Source organism: Nymphaea colorata, chromosome 9 (genome assembly GCF_008831285.2).
Source record: "Nymphaea colorata isolate Beijing-Zhang1983 chromosome 9, ASM883128v2, whole genome shotgun sequence".
Taxonomy (NCBI): Eukaryota; Viridiplantae; Streptophyta; class Magnoliopsida; order Nymphaeales; family Nymphaeaceae; genus Nymphaea; species Nymphaea colorata.
In genome coordinates this window covers 4,249,778-4,271,911 of record NC_045146.1, presented here as the reverse complement: position 1 = coordinate 4,271,911, position 22,134 = coordinate 4,249,778, and the positions used below count along the sequence as shown (strand labels likewise).

At 35.7% G+C, this 22,134-nt stretch overlaps 1 protein-coding gene across 1 annotated transcript; it reads right to left on the bottom strand.

The window, feature by feature from the left end:
* Positions 1 to 18,429: 18,429 nt before the first annotated feature.
* Positions 18,430 to 19,887, bottom strand: LOC116260859 (uncharacterized). Its single transcript, XM_031639380.2, has one exon. The coding sequence runs from the start codon at positions 19,839 to 19,841 to the stop codon at positions 19,038 to 19,040; it is 804 nt and encodes a 267-aa protein (XP_031495240.1). The 5' UTR covers positions 19,842 to 19,887; the 3' UTR covers positions 18,430 to 19,037.
* Between the last annotated feature and the right edge of the window lie 2,247 nt (positions 19,888 to 22,134).

Here is a 22,134-nt window from a genome sequence, read left to right as displayed (position 1 = left end):
TTATCTTTGGCTCAAAAAAATTGAAAAAACAACAACAAGGTGTGTGGAGCTTTTACCATGGATGTAGGTTTGAGCAGGCCGAACCACGTTAAATCATGTATCTTCCTTGCACTTCTTTCTTTCTACATGGTACCAAAGTGGGTGTTTTGATTCTGTGTTTTCATGGCTGGAAATAATGGTTCGCCTACACCAAACCAGTGGTCAGACTCTATGATGGAGAGTAGTTGTTCAAGATCAGGTACCAATCCTAAAATCACTTCTAATTTACTAGATGGAAGAAATTATTTGTCTTGGTCCAGATCTACTACATTATATATCAGTGATAGATCAAAATTGGGCTATATTGGTAGAGAAATTACTAAAGCATGAGAAGGATGCACATTTTAAGGAATGGAAATCCATCAATGACATGGTTATGTTATGGCTTTTCAATTCATGAAGCCAAAAATTGCTCCAAACTTTATGTTTCTTACTAGCGCTCATGATGTATGGGTCAATGCAAAGGAAATGTATATATCAGCTATCTTGTAAACTTCATAGCTTAAAAAAGGAGAATATGTGTATTGCTGATTACTATGGCAAAATGAAGCAGTTATGGGATGAATATGACATATACACTGCATCATATAGTGACAATGCTCCATCAAGAAAACTCAGACAACATAAGAAGGCCTTCAATTCCTAACAGGTCTTGGAATTGATTTTGAACATATTCAAAGTCAACTATTGCTTTCAGCAGAATTACCTTATGTTAATAATGTTTTGTCTACTCTTATAAAAGAAGAAACACACCGACAAGTTATGAACCCAAATACTCAACCAGAAAATTCATCAAGCGAGGGTTCCGACAAAGTAGTGTTTCATGCCAATACTACTGTCTGTGCTGCTACAATGAACAAAAGGGATAGTCAAGGGTCATATGGTTATAAATCGAGAAATCAAAACCTCAAAGTTTACCTGCACTTATTGTAAGAAGGATGGACACACTTGTGATAGGTGTTGGACATTGCATGGGAAACTAGGAGCGACTCAGGATAGGCGTCCAAATGAGCCGACTGCTTCTTCTCAGGTTGCTACCATAGAAACCATTGATGTAGTTGCTCAATTGAAGACTATCACCAAGCTTCTTCAAAATGTATAAAAACAAAAGGAGAAGACTCCCATGGTTGCCTCCGCATCTAGTCAGAATCTCTTAGGTACTCCCTCTACTTACTATGATTGGATTATAGATTCTAAAGCAATGGAGTATATGTGTTAATCTATTATAAATCACTCTAATATTAAGGTTGTAGATGGAAACAATTTTGTCATTATTGCAGATGGATCCAAGGTGAGAGTTGAATGTATTAATAGTGTCTCTTTGATAGTGACAAAAAATTAATACCTCAGTTGTTTCTAAGCTATCTACAAATTTATTGTTTGCTTCTAAACTTACCAAAGATTTGAACTGTGATATTATATTTGTAATACCCCAAAAGCATAGTCTCGTATCGAAGATTGTGAGGAATCTTCAAGGGTTTGTAAAGGGGTCATTGATGAAATGATTATCCTGGTTCCTAGCCTTTTTTAGGTAAGAGCTGAAACTGTTATGGGGCGGGTTGGGATCCGCCGAACCAAGTGCCCGAGCCCGCGAGTGGGTCGGGTTGTTATAGTGGTATGAGAGCCGGTTTCAACACTCAGACCTAGGGTCCCACATGCGCAGACGTGTGTGCCTTAATGAGGGTGGATTGTAATGCCCCAAAAACATAGTCTCGTATCGAAGATTGTGTGGAATCATCAAGGGTTTATAAAGGGGGCCATTGATGAGAAGATTGTCATGGTTCCTAGCCTTTTTGAGGCTAGAGTCGAAACTGCTAGGGGGCAGGTTGGGATCCACCAAACCAGGGGCCCGAGTCCGGGAGTAGGTCGAGTTTTAAGACAAGTTGACGAAGAAGATGATTGGTAATGGAAGAATTACCAATGGACTGCATGTGCTGGAATATGAAAATAAAGCTTTGACTATTAGATTTGATAGTTCTTGTGGCATAAAAAACTCGACCACCTTCTAATTACAAGTTAAATGTTTTATTTTCTACATGTCACTATGATTGTCATTCGTGTGATGTGTGTCGTAATGCTAAAGATGAGTAGACCTCTTTTTTTTAGTCTAATAGTGTTGTTGAACATCTATTTTATTTGATACATTCTGATGTGTGGGGACCAGCCCCAGTGAGTTCATATTTTGGCTTTAGATATTATATTACATTTATAGATGATTTTTCAAAATTTCACTTGGATTTATCTGCTTAAAAATGAAGGTTTTGATAAATTTCAAATCTTTTTTAATATGATTAAAAAACAGGACACAAATTAAATCTCTAAGAACTAATAAAGGCATGGAGTTTAAAAATTCTCTCTTCAAGTGTTTTGAAAAACAACATGGTATTGATCATCAGTTTACATGTGTAACACTCCTCAACAAAACGGAGTAGCCAAAAGAAAAAAGTGACATCTCCTGGAAGTCACGTGAGTTTTATTATTCCAAATGAATGTTCCTAGAATTTATTGGGGTGATGCTCTTTTAAAAGCATGTCATATTATTAACCACCTTCCTCGCAAGCAACTTCAGGATTGTGTTCCTCTTGAAATTTTAAAGGGATGAAAACTCAATTTAAACCACATGCAAACCTTTGGATATATTGTCTTTGTTGCTAAACAAAAACAAAATTTAGATAAACTTAGTAGTCGAGCTCTTAAATGCATATTCTTAGGATATTCCATAGTAAAAAAAGGTAAAATTGCTATAGTTTAGAATAAAAGCATCTTATAATATCTAAGGATGTGGTATTTAATGAAAATAAACTCTATTTCTCTCAACTAATGCTGGAAAAACATATTCAGGGAGAGAATTCATTATCTACTTCTAATGTGTTTGACGAATTGTTTTCAAAGGGAGATTATATTACCGAGCACCAATACAGATGATGTGTTCACAATCATAAGAAGAAATTTAAATCCACTAGAAACTTTTGAAGAGGTTAACATAGAAAATGTCACATCAGAGAGCCAGATTGGCAGTCAAAATATAGATGATCAAAATGGCATTCAATTTCCTTTGAGAAGACTTGAAGGTCAAACCAGGTCTCCTACCCATCTATCTTATTATGTCATGCTCAATTGCACCAACTACCCTTTAGAGAATTATGTTAGGTATGAAAGAATAAACAATACATATAAAGCTTATTTGTCTCGGGTCTCTAGCTGTTCTGCGGTCCACATATGAGGAATCAAAAAAGACTTGTTATAGGTAAAAGCCGGAGAGCTTAATGCATTACACAAAAATAAGACTTGGGATATTGTCACCTTACCACCTAAAAAAAGGTTGTGGGATGTCGATGAGTATTCAAGATAAAACACAAAAGTGGATTATGAGGAAACATTTGCTCTCGTAGCAAAAAAATACTGTTAGAGTAATTCTTGCTATTGCTTGTAATTGTAATTGGCCTTTGTACCAATTAAATGTTAAAAAAGTCTTTTTGCAAGGAGAGTTGAAAGAAGAAGTGTAGAAGAAACTTCCTCTATGACACCCAAAAGAAGCAAATGGTAACCTTGTGTGAAGGTTGTGTAAAGTTATCTATGGTTTGAAACAATCTTCGAGGGCATGACACTATCATCTGAGTAATTTTCTAGAACAACATGATGTTGCTAGAAGCAATGCTGACAATTCTTTGTTTGTCAAAAGAAATGATGATCATTTTATTATTATTTTAGTTTATGTTCATGACATTATCCTAACAGGAACTCATGACCAAGGAATTTGGAAGACTAAAGAGCTCATTCATGATGCTTTCGACCTAAAAAAATTTAGAAAGACTATTATTTTTTGAGAATTGAGATAGCTCACTCACGCAAAGGTATTTTCCTATCTCAACGGAAGTACAAAATAGATTTGCTCAAAACAGCATGAAAGATCGGGTGCAAGCTAGTAGAGATATTGAAGCTTATTTATTTGACTATAATGAGGCATGACATAACATATGCAATCAATATTGCTAGTCAGTGCATGCATTCTCCTACTCATTGGAAAATCGTTAATCATATACTACAATATCTAAAGAAGGCTCAAGGACAAGGCATATGGTACAACATGAATGGTCATCATTAAGTATGTGGTTAAAACTGATGCCGATTGGGTTGGTAGTTCAGATGTTGGTAGTTCAAATGAAAAATCCACAACCGGTTATTGTGTGTTTATTAGAGAAAACATTGTATCTTAGAAAAGTAAAAACAGAGTGTAGTGTCATGATCTAGTGCTGCAGCAGAATATCTGGCTATGGCTACAGTAGCAAGTGAGCTTACATGCATTAAAACTCTTGTGTCAGAAATTGAATTTCAAGTTGATATTCCTGTTCCATTGCATTGTGTCAATCAAGCTGCAATTTCCATTGCGGCAAATCATGTTTTTCATGAAAGGACCAAACATATAGAAATTGATTGTCATTATATTCATGAGGAAGTGCAAAAAGGAGAACTGTCTACACCATATACTAAAAGCTCAGATCAACTAGTGGATGGTCTTACTAAAGGCTTAAATCAATATCAACATTACAAGAACCTCATCAAGTAGGCTTACACTAATATTTACTCCCCACTTGAGGGGGAGTGTTGAAGGATGGAGTTGCCTTTCTTTTTCCTAACCATTGTTCAGCCATGTACGTGTGTTTTAGATTCTCTCATAGTTTCTTTCTTCATTCTTCCATTATTAATTGTATTGTCTTGTTAGAAAGCCTTTTATGTTCGTTACACCATCTGGTGGAAGTTCTCATATAATGTGTATTATCTTTGGCCCAAAAATAATGAAAAAACAACAATGAGGTGTGGAGCTTTTGCCATTGATGTAGGTCTCAGCATACCCAACCACATTAAATCTTGTATCTTCCTTGCTCTTCTTTGTTTCTACAGACCCGATCCAACCAGACTCCGCGATCCCGAACAATCCGAGTGATCCAGACTTGATTTTTTTTTAAAAAATCAAGCATCAATGATATGAACCTTGAACGATGTTCAATTTTCAGGTAGATGACCAAATCGCATGGTGTTCGCATCCCCAAATTTTTGGTATTTGGTTTTGGAGTACTCCAGAAAAATGAGATTTTATTTTGAAAATGAGAGAGAAAGGGACTCGCCCGTCGGTACGAGGATCAACCGTTTCCGGCGCCTTTACCAAGAGTAATCAAACCAAGGGCTATGTTTATCTTTGATGCATTTCGTTTTGGCTTAAACATCTTTTTCATTCTATATGTGGTGTAGAAAAATATTGAAAGTTTGATGTTTGAAACTTTTGAAAAGATTCTTGTAGAATTACTTGAAAATGTGAAACATTTTGAAGAAAGCTAGAATTGAGAAATATCACTTAGAAAGCTTGAGAAATCATTTAAAGTCATTTTATTGTTCTCTTAAGTCTTTAAGTAGATTTGAGATTTTACTTTAATTTGGTTACCACTTAGTTAGAGTTTCATCTAATCTTGCTTAAGTTCTTTTGGAGAAATACTTGTGAACATAAATGAAATTAAGTGGGTGAGAATGCGTGAATACATTGATCCTATATGATTGGAAAGAAAAATGACTCATTCCTATCAAAATATTCATGTAAAACATTCCTACCACAACATACATCTAAGATTTTTGTTTTGATAAATATCATATATTAGAAGGAAAAATTTTTGAAAATGGATTGGGGTTGTAGACTCTCAAGCATGAATTCAATATTGGGTCATAATTTGAATTTTAGTCTTAGTAAAGTCGGCAAATGAAAAATTAAAATCTTAAATGATAAGAAAAAAATATTAAAGGAATGGAAAAGATGAAGACTTTCATAGAGGAAAATGTAGAGAAAAAGAGAGAGAAAGAGATCTTGAAAATCATAAAGTCAAATATTTAAAATAAGGTAAGATACATATTCATATACATATGTATGTATATGAAAGCTTGTGAAAAGGAGGTTTAAATCAAGTAGATAAGAGAATATGACTTTAGAAAGAGAGAGAGAGAGATTTTAGAATTGAATACACGTATATATATTCATCATATATACGTATATGAGAGTTTGTAAAAGTATGTTAAATCATAAAGAGAGAATGACAAATAAAGATATTCATGTGTACATATACGTATATAACATGTACATATGCATATGTTTTCATGAGTATTATAATCAAGAAATAAATTAAAAATATCCGACCTCGATTTTTTATATAGGCCGGAGGGGAACTTGAGCTCATGCAAGAATCTAATTTAAGTCTCCAAGACCGTATTAGAAGGTTTTTTTTTTTTTTTGAAAATGTTATGGAAAATATGATTTACATAAACATAGAATGTTATTATTTGGTTTGTTACAAGAAAAAATCTTTCACCGCTGGGTATGGAAGAAAATCAAACATTGGGTATGGAAGAAAATCAAACAACATTGGGTATGAAAGAAAATCAAACAACATAACGAAGCACTCGTTAGAGTTTCTAATTTGGTGATTAAGATGGAAACTATCAATGACATAAGAATGCACTTTTAACATGTACATATTCGTGATGGTTTCTTCGGGTTGGACAAGTCCCAACCTCAAAAATTAATATGAAGATAAAAATAAATAACATCAAACCACACTCTTATTCCCATCATACTCTCATTCCCATCATACATTTACATATAAATGAAAAACCAAGTAACTATGCATAGATAATATATAGACAAGGTTCAAGGAATGAAAGAGAGAGAGAGATGGAGAGAGGATGATGAAAAGAGAAAAGTTCAACTAGGAGGGAGGGCATGATCTATCTATGAAATGATTTACAATCTCATCTTCTCATGCTCTCGGTGCGCTTGAGTATAGCCTCTTGTATCTAAAAAGGAGTTGAATGTTATCTCCTTTGGCCATGGGGAGATGAAGATAAGAAGAAAATGAAGAGAGAAAAACAATGCTGCATTGAATAAAAGAGAAAACATGATTCAATCAAGAAATGAAAGATCATCTCATCTTTCCATGCTCCCAGTGTACTTGAGCATAGTCTCTTATCTCTAAAAGGAATAGTGTTATCTCCTTTGGCCATGGCGAGATGAAAATAACAAGAAAATAAAGAAAACAACAACAAGACTATATTCAAGAAAAAAAATAGCAATAATAATAATAACATATTAATGAAGAGAAGAACAACAACAACAATAATACTTGAAAGAGCATGATTTAATCATAAAATAAAATGCATCTCATCTTTTCATGCTCCCGGTACATTTGAGCATAGCCTCTTGTCTCTAAAAAGAGGTTGAGTACTATCTCCTTTGGCCATGGAGAGATGAAGATGATAGAAAAATAAAGAAAAAATCGGTGATTGAAATGATCTTCGACTTACCTTGAAAGAATCTCCAAGAGAGTTGTAGTTTGCTCCAAGTTGGAGAGAAAGATGAGAAATTGAAAGATGAAGAGGGAGAGAGAGAGAGCTCAAGAGAAACTCTAAGTCTTCAAGTGAGAATACTTTAGGGTTTCTCCCAAGAGCCACTTTTACCCAAGAGGGAGGGCAATAAGGGGTATTTATAGAAGATTTTGGAGTCAAAACCCAAAATTTGATTTTTTTTTTTTTTAATTTCACCCCCATTTTCATCCGAATTTTAAAGAATTTTGAATTAATTTCAAATTTTTTTTGGAAAAATAGGTCTTCACTAAATGGGATAGGGCATTAGGCCTGCAAATACTCATTTGAGGTATGGGCAGGGTTATGCCCACCCAAAATTTTTGAAAACTGACCGCCAAGGGTCTTTTTTGCAAAGAAAAGAAGGGGGGAGGGGGGCTGCATTGTCGCAGGCCCCTGCCCGGGTGCTTTGGTAAACCGCAAGCGGCAGCGCGCGATGCGCTGCCACGCGTAGGGCAATCGTCACCCGGTACTCACTTTTTTTTTAAAAAAAAAGAACTTTAAATAAAATGAAAATAAGATAAAATACCATAAAACCTTTTTTTTTATTTAAAATATGTAGAAAACTGATATCTTTTTTTGTTATAAAAGAGTGGTCGGCTTCATTTCAAGTTTCAAAACATGTTTTGGTGCGAGGACGAAGCATAAAATGGGGAGAGGTCTATGCACATGTGCGCGATGCTTATAGCATCAGACTTTGTCGTTTTGAACTCGATTTTGGATTTTGAGTTTCAAATGCTCGATTCGGATCTAAATTTGAGTTTTGGATCTAATGTGGATCCAAAAGTTGGATATCAGATTTGAATCTTGCATCTAAATTTGGGTTTCGTGCTTGGGTAAAATAACATAGAAAAAAAATTGGGGTGATTACACATGGATACAAGAACGGGTACAACTATGGGATACTAGAATGAATATGGTAATTTTACAAATTCTAGATACAAAGGAATGGTAAGGTGTATGTACATTTCTATGCAAAATTCCACAAAAGTATGCACAATTCTACATGAAATATAGAAAATACCACAAAAAGCAAAACACCAAAAAAATACAAAATTGCACAAAACCCTACAAAAATTCGACGAAAAATACTCAAAAATCCAAACTACCATGTCCAAGTGTGCCGGATGTTGGCACAGGCACAACAATCTTCCATCTATGTCTGTTTTACCTAGGTGGACGATCTCACTCACAAACATAATTCAAATGGATAATTACAGTAAGCAGCTTAATGTTTGCTCAACTGGGATTACAATCACTAACTCTTAACGCTACTCTTTCCTGCTCGAACCTTTTGAAGCTCATATATGTTCCACAGCTTTTTGAACCCCTCTACCTTTGGCTCAGCCCCTGAGTATATCACCTATATCATCCGCCTCGTCATAACAAATTTCCTTCAACCATTAGATCCCAGCACATACAAAACCAAAAACCACAAGGTGCACAAAAAATAGTGACCGCAATTTTATGAGAGCCATATCTGCATACATGTAAAGTCACTATTCTCCAAACCTTTGCTTAAAAAGGAAGGTCACGGCTTTTTGGTCGCCAACTGGCCAGTCGACAGCCATAGAGTTAATTCCTGTTTAGCCCAGTTGCCATTACAAAATTGATGGCTGAGATTATCCCAAATATGTTCCACAGCAACTTTTGGTCTTGCCCATCTTCATCATGAAGATTAGCATTCCTGCATTTCCAAATGGCCCAAACCACCGTGGGCGTGACCATCAACCAATATCTTTTAACTCATTGGTACTTGGATCTCCTTCACTTTCACCATATCCTTAAATGGCGCATTATCAGTTTGATTCTCGTGGGTGCTACTAGATCCCGAGCAAGGGATAGAAGGGAGGCTTCAGCTTCTTGAGTGGTAGTAGTACCCTCTCCCCCCCTCTCTGTTTTCTGTGGCAACGTGCTATTGAGTGGTGGTCCTACTTATAGAGTCAAATCAATACCTTGTAATAAGAAAGATTTGAATATCAATCTCATTGATACCATCTATCTCATAAGTATCCTATCAAATCTCATCAATTCAATCACTTTTATGAGAAATATGATACATCTAAGTCATACAAGTGAAGAGATTTCACGTTACCTTTTCACAGTAGTGAAGAAGATGTGAATTCGATTCTGACTCACATAGCAATCATCTACTTGCCAGCTGCACTCCCAAATGCTGAAGTTTATCTTGGAAAAGCAATTTTTCCTATATTGCTAAATAGGAGCACCACTTTGCCCTTGGAATTGCTTCAGTGTTACATAAACACTTAAGAAATACATTGGTAGGAAATACATTGCCTTGACATATTTGGTTGTATTCATGGTGCAATCACCTGTTCCACCATGTGCATTTGTTTTAATGGACCTGATTTTGTCCCAAATCTGGTATTCACCAACTTTCCAGATCCAAACCTTTTCGCTTTTCCTTCACCAACTTGGATCCAGTGACACTTGGGCCATGTTAAGCCAGGCCAATAAATGACATGCTTGGTGCTGTACAGACATCCCAATCGCCACTCCTAGCTAGATGCATTATTGACTCAAAGTTCTCAATCAAATAGTAGCTCTATATATTTACAGATCACAACCAGTTTGATGTAAATGTCTACTTTATTATTAGTGTTAGTGTGTGTGCAACATGGGCCTGCATACAGCATTTCTTTTTCTTGGATGACGTATGTGAGAGTCCATGCCACTCACTCACAAGGTCATTAATGATGCAAACACGGCATATGAAGTACCCCATATTTTTTTTAGGGATTTCAATGAGTCAGATATATATTTAACATTTAGTTAGTATATATCATAGTCATAGAAAACGCGCTTTTTTCAGAAAAAAAAATAAAAAAACGTGACAAATTAAATGGCCATTTAAAACTTTAAAAAATGCATTTTTTGAAAAAAAAACTTTAAAAACGAAAAAAATTCATTTTTTGTGATTTCTCAATTTTTTTCTATTTTTTTCAGTTTTTTTAATATCAAACAGTTTTTCATTTTCTATTTTTTATTTGTTGCAAATCTACTTATCTTGTTATATTTACATTATTAGTTTCTCACATATTTTATTTTCCTTTTATTTTTAGTTTTTTAAAAATTTATCGTATGTTGTTCTTATTTTTTTCCTTTTTTACAAATTCACTGTATTATACATGAGAAAAACCTCGTTGTTTAAAACCCCCAGATATTATTTGTGACTATAATATATATCATGAGTGGAAGGTATGGGCATTGGTGTATTGCCCACACAGGCCCACAAAACTCATTTATTTTCCCAACGAAACATCATGCCAATTTTTTTTCAATATTCATATACAAGTGTTTCTTAAAAATTTAAGATTATGTAACTAGTACCCCTTAGTTAGAAGTTTGAGACTCCGCCTCTAGGTCTACATCCAAATTCGAGTATTTTGATTTGATAAGAAAACTCTTATCCAATTTATTAAACAGATTTAGATTTTTTTTCTAAACTTTTTCTTTCAAAATTCGACAGGTATTTGATTCGGATAGATAATACATTGAAATGCAATTGCATGTAAAAGTCTGGAAATGGTTCTCATTTTTGGACGATTCAGATCCAAAATTGACCCAAAAGTAAGCAATATTATTTGGTTAGTAACTTAGTTGGCCGATATGGTAATGGCTACTGTGATCGAAATTAATGTTACTTATGGGCAATACTAATGTTAAAGCAATATTGCTATTTGGTACTACAACAACTTGCTTCCGATCGAGACATCCCATCAGCTTAATTAGTAACGTACACCACTGTCGCCCTTGCCAGGCAGAGATCATGTGCGTCACAGAATGACAATCAACTCAATTTATGCATGCCCTTAAAATTAGTGTGAAAAAAATAAATAAACGTTACGTATTATATTGTAATATCATTAATTAATAGGGTTGTGAGCAAGACGGTAGAGTGAAGTTTGTTGTAGGTGAGTTTATTTGTGTTTCATCCATGGAAGCCATGTATTATGGAACCGAAGCTGAAGACAAGTTCAAGTTAGGATTTAAGGGCTATAGACCCATTTCACTGAGCCCAAGTGGACCTACCCTTTTGATGCTTGTTGCGAATCGAACTATTAACCTCTTTTATCTCACTTTTTAGTACCATCTCCTATATATATATATATATCTATGTGATGTTTACGTAACTTACTTGGCCACGTGGAGTTGGGAATTTTTTATTAGAGGGTCGAACTATAGTTTTAAAATTTTAACACACAAAGAAATTATAACTTTTTAAAAATTATATATATATTAAAAAATAAAAAACTAAAAAAATATTTCTTGCTAAATAATTCTCACTCATAACTTTTTTTTTTTTTTGGCGTACATGTTTTGCGTGCAGGAAATGGCGTGGACAACTCACTCTCTTCAGTTGGGCCAACTATACATGTTTCTTTCTCCCACAAACCAGTTGTCCCACCATCCTTCCTTGAAGAAAATGGCGGCCGGTGGAACCTCCTTCTCTTCCCTCATTCTCACGTGGCTATGTCCATGCGTTGGCATCAACCCGACTTTTAAGTGTGCAGCAAATTAAAAGCTGGAAAAAGGAGTGTCCCCTCTATTTGCAACCAAGTCCAAAACATTCTAATGAAGCCTGCTTCGAAACCAATGCTATCTCCAGTTTAATGAACCAGCAAGAAGGTTGTTTGATCATATTTGCTTTGTACTTTAGCTGATCGGGAATCAATAATCTAATTTATTTTTTATGGGCCGTTGGAATATTTTTGTGTGTTTTATTTACAGTAACATGTTCTGGAATAGTTTTTGTCTTCTAGATTTCAGTTTTTCACAGTTGACACCATACTTTTATCTTTTGTTGTAGGCCTTTATTATTGATTTTATGTTTTATTAAGTAATATCTATCAGTATTTAATACTTGTTGTGTTGTTCTTAGTCGGTAGGTAGTTTGGTAGATGAAATTCAATTTTTGTCTTGATTTTTAACAGAAAATTGATCTATCAATTTTTAGAATTTGCGAGTTAATTTTGATCGATTACTTCATTTTCTTTGGAACTAGTTTAATTTGTTTTTTATTATATTATACTTGTTTAAGTTTAATTCCGCTATATTTTTTTTTTCTCGATTTTGGCATCTAGAAGGTTCACCAAAATCTTGCTTTAATTTATGCATTAAAATAAGGGCTCTCGATTTGTATGTTCTTAATTTAGCATGTATTCTTTTGCTAACGTTTGCTGCAAATTTGAGTTGTGCATACAAGCATTAAGATTTTTAGCATTAACGGATTCATGGCCACATTTGCAAATTGATTAAATTATGAAAATTTTAAAATATTATAAGAAAATGTTTAGAGATCGACACGCAGCACTCTTTTATTGGCCACATTAGCAAAGGCTTGGCCAATTTTAATAACATTGCAAATTAGCTTGAACTCTTTTTGCATAATTAATCCCCATGTTCAGAGGAATCATATATCAAGAGAGCAAGAAAAAGAATGAATAAACACAAAGGAAGAAATTTATAGGTGCGGAGGTAGAAACTTTTTATGAGGAGGGTCGAAATATCATTTTTCAAAATTTTTATATACGACAAGTAAAATTTTTAAAATTTACATGTTTTTTTTTGAGGTGGGGCCAGGGCCGTTGTGAGCCCTACCCTGGGTCTGTCCCTAAAAAATAGAAAAGCCCCAGTCCCACGAGCATTACTAGTTCATAAAGCGACCTACCCACATGCACTCACAAATGAGTACATATGCAACCACCACCTACTCACCTACTTCAATGTCAGTTTATGATATTGCCAAGTTATTGAACTTAAAGCCGAGCTGCTGTACAACTTGAAGTCAAGTTCAACTCGTATTGCTTGATAATTAACTAGGATCTACCATGAGTGGAATCAATGTCTCAAACTTGCTCATATAAGCTCAACTCGAGCTTGATCCTTTTAATAAACTAGTCAATCGCAAGCTTGAGGTAAAGCTCGAGTTATAAACAAGTCAAGTTCGAGTTGCTCAAGTCGTTTAAACTTGACTCGGTTCATTTCTTACATGTTTTTTCAATCTTTGGGGTCATGCCGATAATTTTTTGTGAATTTTAACTCCACTTTTGTGGTTTTTATTTTCATTTAAAGAAAAAATATATACATTAACCAAGTTACATGAGTTTAAACGGGTCAAGCTCGAGGTCGGGCTTAGTTTATCAAGTCAGGCTTGAGCTTGCCTTAGACGGCTGGACTTGAGCTCAGGCTAGATTTGAGCTCAAGCTGGGCAATATATGACTCGCCCCGAACTCAAGCTGGCCATACATTCTATAACAACCCGACCCACTCCCGGACTCAGGCTCCTGGTTCGACGGATCCCAACCTGCCTCCTAGCAGTTTCGGTTTCAACCCCAAAAAGGCTATGAACCAGAACAATCATCTCATTAAAGTCTTCCTTTATAAGTCCTTGAAGATCCCTCACAATCTTGGATACGGGACTAAACTTCTGGGGTGTTACAATCCACCTCCCTTAAGGCACACGCGTTCGCGCGTGTGGGACCCCAGGTCCGAGTGTTGAAACCGTTTCTGATACCACTATAACAACTCGACCCACTCCCGGGCTCGGGCCCCTGGTTCGACAGATCCCAACCTGCCCCCTAGCAGTTTCAGTTCCAACCCTAAAAAAGCTAGGAATCAGAACAATCATCTCTTTAAAGCCTCCCTTTATAAGTCCTTGAAGATCCCTCACAATCTTCGATACGGGACTAAACTTCTGGGGTGTTACACATTTATGTCTATATGAATATGACACTAAAGGATTTTTTCCGAACTCACGTACCAACCAACGATCTGAGGACTTACTCAGGCCGAACCGATCAAGTCATACCTTTGTCTGGCAGCCCTGCCTGCTTCAAATCTTTGTGCATGCATAGAACCATGCATTAATGTATTCTATAGGGTCGAGCTCAATCTTGGCTTGTAAAGTTTGACTCATGCTTAAGCGGCCAAGTTCTGGCTGCAGTGGGTAACAAGTTGAGCCGAGCTCGAGCTGGCCAAGCTCACTTAGTTTAATATACCACCTTATATCCCAACTGCTGACTTAAAAAATGAATTTCATGTATGGTGCTACAGTAGTTCTAAGGATTTTGTGACAGAGACCTAATTTGATTAAAGCACATCAACGAAGTCTTTTTATATCAAATATAAGTACGAGTGGCTGATGGATCTAAAGAGTCTTCTAAAAAATAAGCGAACAAATGAAGAGCCTCTTGAAGAATTGAGCTGTCCTAAGGCTATTTTTCCTAAGGCTATTTTGCGAGCTAAATCAAGTGCACTACAAGCCCTAGACGCAAGTTGAAGGAGAAAAAAGGAAAAGGATTTAATAAGGCAGCGAGGTGAATGGGAGGCTAGAAAACTTTGATGTCATATCGTTTTCTTTTTCTCTCTCTCTCTCTCTCTATATATATATATATATATATATATATATATAATTGAATAGTGACTAGCTTTTTAGAGTCATCCAACCATCTAATATGTACTGTTTGATTCAACATGATGAATGATTAAAAAAACAAAGAAAAAAAAATGTGATCGGTATTTTTATCATCTAATATTAGTTTACACTTCTTCTTTTTTCTCTCAATCATTCATCTGCTTTAGACAGACAATCTTGGTTGGATGGTTGGGTGACTATAGATAACCAGAGTAGCCATCAATGTCTCATATGTTAGGCTCGAAAGAAATTATTTAAACCATTGATTATATATATATGTAATAAAAATTGAGTAAAAAAAATGGAAAACTAATTGCAATTTTCAAGAGATTCAACTACCCAAGAGTGGATTCAATTAAGAACACTCATTCATTCTTCCTTTGAAAAATATTTCAATATCTTGAAATGCAACTGGATTTTCATTTTTTTAACTGAATCTCTTTCTTCTAATGTTCTGAAAATCAATTTTTAGCATCAAAGGGTCTAATAGCTACCCGTTTTCCTATATATATACATCACCTTAGTAAAGGACAAAAACGAAACCCATTAAAAATAATTACTAAGTACTTTCTTTTTGTAATTTAACCTTGTAGATTTGATTTTAAAGGTGATTTAATGAGAAGCATGTATTAAGTTAGTCTTTTTTCACTTTAATAATGCCTAAGCAAATGAACGACTCTTATAGTTGCAAAACTGTGACGGTACAAAAATCTAATTTTTATAATTATGCCTTCGCGGAGGGCAGAATAATTTGCTATTTTTTCATATGACGGACACCAAAGTCAAATCCCCACTAGAGCAATCACTTGCTTTATTTTAAATAATAATAAATTGCAAATAAATACACCGAAAGGGCATTATGATTAACTATAAAACTACTAATATCATTATATTCTGATAATGCATATGATCATTATTTTAATAATCATGATCTTAATACTAATAGTCATTTCATATTTAATTAATGTGCAGTAGATCTAGGTGCCAGTTGAGGCGGCACGGGATGAGGACGACGTCTTTATCAGGAATGGAATCTAATGTGGCATAAGAATCTCCGATCTAATTAATATTTGGACTTTTCCCGTTCTTGCGGCTCTTTTGAAATGTTTCCCGACTTTTATATTGGCCGCACCCCAATCACGCCTCCGGCTTTTTAGGTTTTACCAAACACTCTTCATTTTTTTCAAAAATTGTTGCAAACTTGTCAATTTGACAAAGCGAGGATCTTTTTAAGAGCATGGTGGGGCAATCAAATAATAATTGATTGAGGGAGCGATTGATAGCTTTGGATTTGACATTTTATACTTTCGAAACCATGGATTTACGATCCGATTCTTCCCGGTCCGATCCTAAACCCCAACATTTCATAATATAAAAAAGTAAAATAAAAATTTTAAGTATGGATTTTAGATTTGGTCTAAGATCATTAGTTAGGTGTAAATCTTTTATCAGATCAGCAAAAATATGTCATGTCATATCCACATTGGATTTCAAATATGAAATAATCAAACGACCCTTCATGTGCTTAAGGGGTTTCAAAAACGTAGATCATTACGCCCAACTGTTGATCTTCATATCTAGCGTCATTAGATTTTCAACTTGTTTTCTAGCCAGTTTTTCTCAAAAAAGGTGGGGAAATAAATACTTATTTCTGTTGATAAATCATAAAAGCGGCCAATCATTTGCTAACTTCAATTTCAAGTAAAATTCGTTAGGTTAACTGGATAAGAATACGGATAACAATAAGAATACGGTACTTATCAAGAGTTGTTACTATCTTTCTCTCGCCATCAAAGTGAGCATAGGGACAATTTTAAACTTTTCTTCACAATGTATGAATTTATGATGAATATCATTTCTTGGTGAATAGGAAGAGTATTTCATTTTATCATCAACAAAAAAGTCGAAGCTTTCACTTAACCTTTTGTTCTCATAAACATACATGACTAGCTTTTGGTGCTTAAGGATACAAATGAATGTCAATAAGTAATTCAAGATTGCCTTGGTTTTTTTTATAATATTAATTTAATTAAGTTGGTCTAAAGAAAACCCCATTGACCGGATGGAATGAAGGTTAATTGAACTATTTTTCATTTTTTTTATAAAAAACAAATAAAAGTGACTTAAACTGATTTTTTAAAGATAATAAGCTCTGCGTAAGAAATATGAAAATCGATATTAGCTGGAGGATTTTTGGGAAGAGGATAAGGCACCATCAATTTGACAAGTCTGGCTGATTGCATCACGTTTGTCGCTCAACAGCTTGACGTGCACATCCGATCTTTGAGAGTTATCAAGCTACTCAGAATCACACGGTAGATTGTAACAATATTTTGTATAATGTTTCATTCTTTTAATCCTGGAATTTTCGATAGCCATTGGTTGCAAGAAAAACTGAATATGTTTACAATAATTGTGTCTTCTAAACAAAATTACATGTAAGGCGGGTGGGAGTTACACGCAACCTTTACCATTTACCAAAAAATTTATATATATATATATATATATATATATTGGTAGACTCTAAACCGGAGGAAAACAAACAAGACCTCTTAAATTTTTTGTTAAAAAAAGATTTTAATCAACGAATGAATACTTTAGTATTTGTATAGATACTAATTCAACATTTAAATATAACTTCATTGAAAAAAAAAACATTATATATATATATAAAGATAAAAAACTATACATCCTCTCATGACACACCGCGTGTGCTTATGCGAGTGATTGGATGAAGTGATTCCACACTAAAAAGAATAGTTCTTCTAGTATAAATAGGACAAGATAGTTTGGCTTTCGATGTATATTAAGGAAAGAGCTGTTATTAATTTATAAAAACTAAAAAACTGAAATACGAGCACGGAAGGGGGCCACATTGAAAACTCGCTTTATCCCCTTATTTTTTATTTTATTGAATATTTGAGCAATCATTATTCATGGTGGCCCCGTTTTGCTTTTCTTTTTTAGCAACATATTTTATTTCATCTAGGAGATTTTACTGGAGATTCTGAAGAAAAGTTCCTTGCCATGCCTTTTATTGCGGCTTTGTTTTTCCATTCAACTCTATCCCGAACTTTCGTGACCTTCACAATTTCAAACTTCCCCATTATTGCTATCAACAAATCCATCTCTATCGCAAATTCAACGGACAAGATTGTATTGGCACGGAGATAGGTATGTCATCGTGTGGGCAATTGCCTACGCACACCAACAAAAAATGATTATTTTCATATTAATATTTCAAAATAATTTTTAATGTTTAGTTATTGTTTTTTTTTAATTTAAAATTTATAACTAGAGCCTTTTAATCAGAATTTTTTTGGCTCTACCCTATTCTTGCCCTCAGTGAGATGACTCCAGTACCTGTCATGAGAGGTGAAATAAATTAGTTCACATAATAATATATTATGCCCACAGGAGATTCTACATTCTTCCATTAATTTCATTGATTTTTCAATAATATTTTATGTAATGTGCTCTGTTTCTTTAACTGTGTGTTCATATGCAATGATAGACAAGAACATGCGTGATGCTTAAATGGTCACACAAAATGATTTAAAAGATTTTCCATTGCAGTTCTGGCGCTCACAAGCTTACAAATTTGTCTGGTGAGGCATGGATAGTTGTCTTCTGATACAACCCAAAGGCACCAAAGCAAGGAAAATAAGACCTTCAAACCTTTTCATTCTTGTTCACAAAAAAAAAAACTTCCAAATTTGTGAAATAGAATCATTGAAAGTCCACGTTTGGATGTGTAATTTTTTTTTTCTTTGTGTTCATGCGATGCAAGAGCATAAGGGTCAAGTTGAAAAATTTTTCTTGTCGAATAAAGACATAATTGATCTTTAAAGAGGAAAACTCTTTGTTGTTGAAGTATTTTTAAGAAAACAAAAGAAAAGAGAGAATAAAAAAAACTCAAGGCACAAAGATGACAAATATAGATTTGGCCAGAATTTTGATAAGACATTTGCTCTTATCCGTGAAAACAATATTTCCTTTAAATGAAAAACACAAAAAAAAAATATATCATTTTTTTTTTTACAGAAAAAGGTATGATTTGCAATTCCCTCTAACAAGCGGTCCAATTTACAATTGACAAGATAAGCCTCTCTCCCTCTCGATCTCCATTTATCTTGTTTACCAACGCCGTCCATCGCGGTCATCTAACGGCTGAGGCCACCCGGTGGGCCCACGTCCTTAGGTGCTCCTTCATCTCGACCCCGTCGGCATCGTCCGGCAACTTCCACCCCTCCAATGGACACTTCAGCCGATCGTAGAAATCCCACGCTTCAGAGAGATACGGCCTTCTCCTCCTCCCCTCCTCTTCTTCCTCGACCGCCTCTTGCTTTCCGTCGCCGTCGGCGGCCCCTGAATCCGCCCCGATGCCGAGCCTCTGCAAGCCCGGCACTACCCTCGCAAGAGTCGGGCTGACGTCATTACTCGGGAAGGTGAACCCAAGGTCCATGAACCCCTTGACCTCCTCGAACTCCAGCTCCGACAAGCTGCGGCTAACCCGCCGCCTCCTCATGATCCTTCTTGCCCGCCGCCGTCTCGGCGGAGATTCCACCACTGGGATGCTACTCGCCGGCCCCAGGCCCTCTTCATCATCGGCGTCGTACGTCTTCCCGGAGATAATCGTCTCCAATTTCCTTGTCTGGAGGACGGAATCCGGCGAAAACGGGGTCTGACTCTCCGGCAAAAACGGAAGCAGGGGCTCCGGTAAAGAGTTGTGCCGGACAGATCGGAGGGGGAGGGCCAGCAACGTCACGTCTCGATTGAGGGATTTGGAACGTTCCCGTGGAGCTGGAGGAGGAGGGGCGCTGGGAAGCGGTTGAGTCGGATGGGCGGCGGCCGAGGTCGATCGGTACAGGACGTTTCCGGCGAACCAGTTGAGCTCAAGAAGCTCCACGATGTCCTGGTGGTGGCGGCGGGGCGAGTGGTGGACATGGTCGCCTTTTTCCATTCTTCTGTTCAGAGAGAAGACTTACTGGGGAAAAAACTTCCAAAAAAAAGGCATTTTATAGTGCTGCAAAGGGAATATTAAAATTGGCGCCCATTGTTTCCTGGAAATTACCCAACACGGTTTGAATTTTCTCACATTTTGCAGCCAACGGTCAACCCATTAGCAAACATGCTCGTGCTTCAGAAAAAAAATAAAAAATACAAAAACGAACCTGCCAATCGCAAACGCCAACGTTTCCGAGACGAGTGGGATGAATTGCCACGTTTGAAATCTCAGAGCTTGTGTTCTCACTGGACGCCGAGGACTCAATCAGGATATTAAAAAAAGTTGACCACCAAGTCAAAACTTTTTTAACTTTTAATAGCGGGTAGTTTGGTAATGGCCGCAGTAACACTGCTTTTTTACATTATGTTAAAGATTAAAGTAAGTTTGTCGGGCATTGTATGAACCAAAGTATTTCCCTCAAAGTTGTACTTCAAAGCTCATCACTTTTTCTTATCTTTCATAGATTTATTTTTACCATCCCGATATTACATTTTATTCCTACCACCTGCAATGTTAGAGATGTGTTGAATATATTATTCTTCAATCTCTGTTCCAAAAACATTCATGAAACAAAAAAAGTTTATATGAAACATTACCAAACAACTCGAAAATGGTTTTATCTTTTATCTAACTATTTTGCATCATCATAATTTTGCTTAATTAATGTTTAATTAATTTTTTCATACATGAGATCAGTGGCGTAGCTACATGGTGGCTGCTCACAACAGCCTTATAAAATTAGTTTAATATATATGTTAATGTTTTGATATATTTGATTGTTATACATGTAAGTGTCCTAAAAAAATTGAATGAGTGCTCCCACAAAAAAAAAAAATTATGACTCCACTAGTGCATGAGATCCTTTTAACTTGCTCAAGGGAGTTCAATTTCTAATTGTCATTTTCCCTTTAGTTGAATCAGCTCACCAACTATACAAAAATGCTAGTGAAACCAAGCTTGATCCATGGTCATTCATATATTCAACTTACCCATGTCATCCACACCTCTCTAAGTCCCTAACTAAAATATTGAAGTTGGGATTATTTTTTTAATTTATTCAAAATGTGAAAATTCTGGGATATTATATTGAAAATTCTTGCCTAAATATAATTTTTCAAAACTATTGACATGTAAATTTTGGGGCCGCTGGCCCCACGCCTCGGCCATGGTTAATCTTGAAACGCTTGTTCTAAATCATCGCTTGCATGTTGCGAGGCATTCTGAATTTCATGAAAAGTCAAGCTGTTTTTTGAAAATACTTTTTGTTACCCGGAAGTCCACCTTGCTTTGGGTACACGCATGCTGCCGGTCGAGCTTTTCTTGTGGGCAACGAGTCTTATCCTCCGGGGATCGAGAGTTATAGCATGAGTGTCTCCCCATATAGATTGAGTGAACTTCCAATCGAGGCCGTCGAGTTTAGAGATCTGACGGTCAGTCAAGTTTTCCCTTTGTACCCCTCAAATATAATGGGCAGAACAACTACTCTCTCTAGAGATTATTCTAAAGTCGTGAAGGTGTTGAAGCAACAATCATCAGCACAGGCTTTTGAGTTGATCACATAGTAGACGAATTTTTTCATATAAATCGAACAAACATGCGCATAAGCCTGGATGAAAAAAAATTAATATTTTCATTTAAAAAATAACTAATTATTTTGCAACATTTAACAAAAGAAAAAATTACTTTCCTGGCCCCGGATTTGGCATCATGGTTTCGTTTAGGAGTCCAAAAATGTTGGTTTGATGCCGATTTACACGTAGACCTAAAATGAAATAAGTTTGAATCATATGAAGCTAGAGCTACTTCCAAGTTGCCTCCGTATTTTAAAGGGAAAAAGAAAGAAAAAAAAAGGCTAAGAACAGTCATAGCTGGAAGTGTTTCGTGAGATGAGATTTTAGTCATCTGTATTTCTTGTTCCCTGATTATTGTACAAGCCATTTATCATCACGATCGATGCCAAGCAATGGCACATGACTTGTTTGTGGATGGACATTCGATGGAAGCCAGAAACTGAGAAGAGTGGAAGACAAAAAGAGAAAACGGGTTGGGAGGAATTCTGTATCACCAAATTCCTTCGCTTTTAGCGCCGTCGTCCATCTAGCATGGACCCCATAATACGTACGTCATTAATTACAACTTCTCATACAATATATATATATATGAAAAAATCAATGCTGCAGATATCAAACAATTGTTAGATGACTAAAATTTTAAAACTCATCTTTAAAATAACTATAAGTTGCTGCTA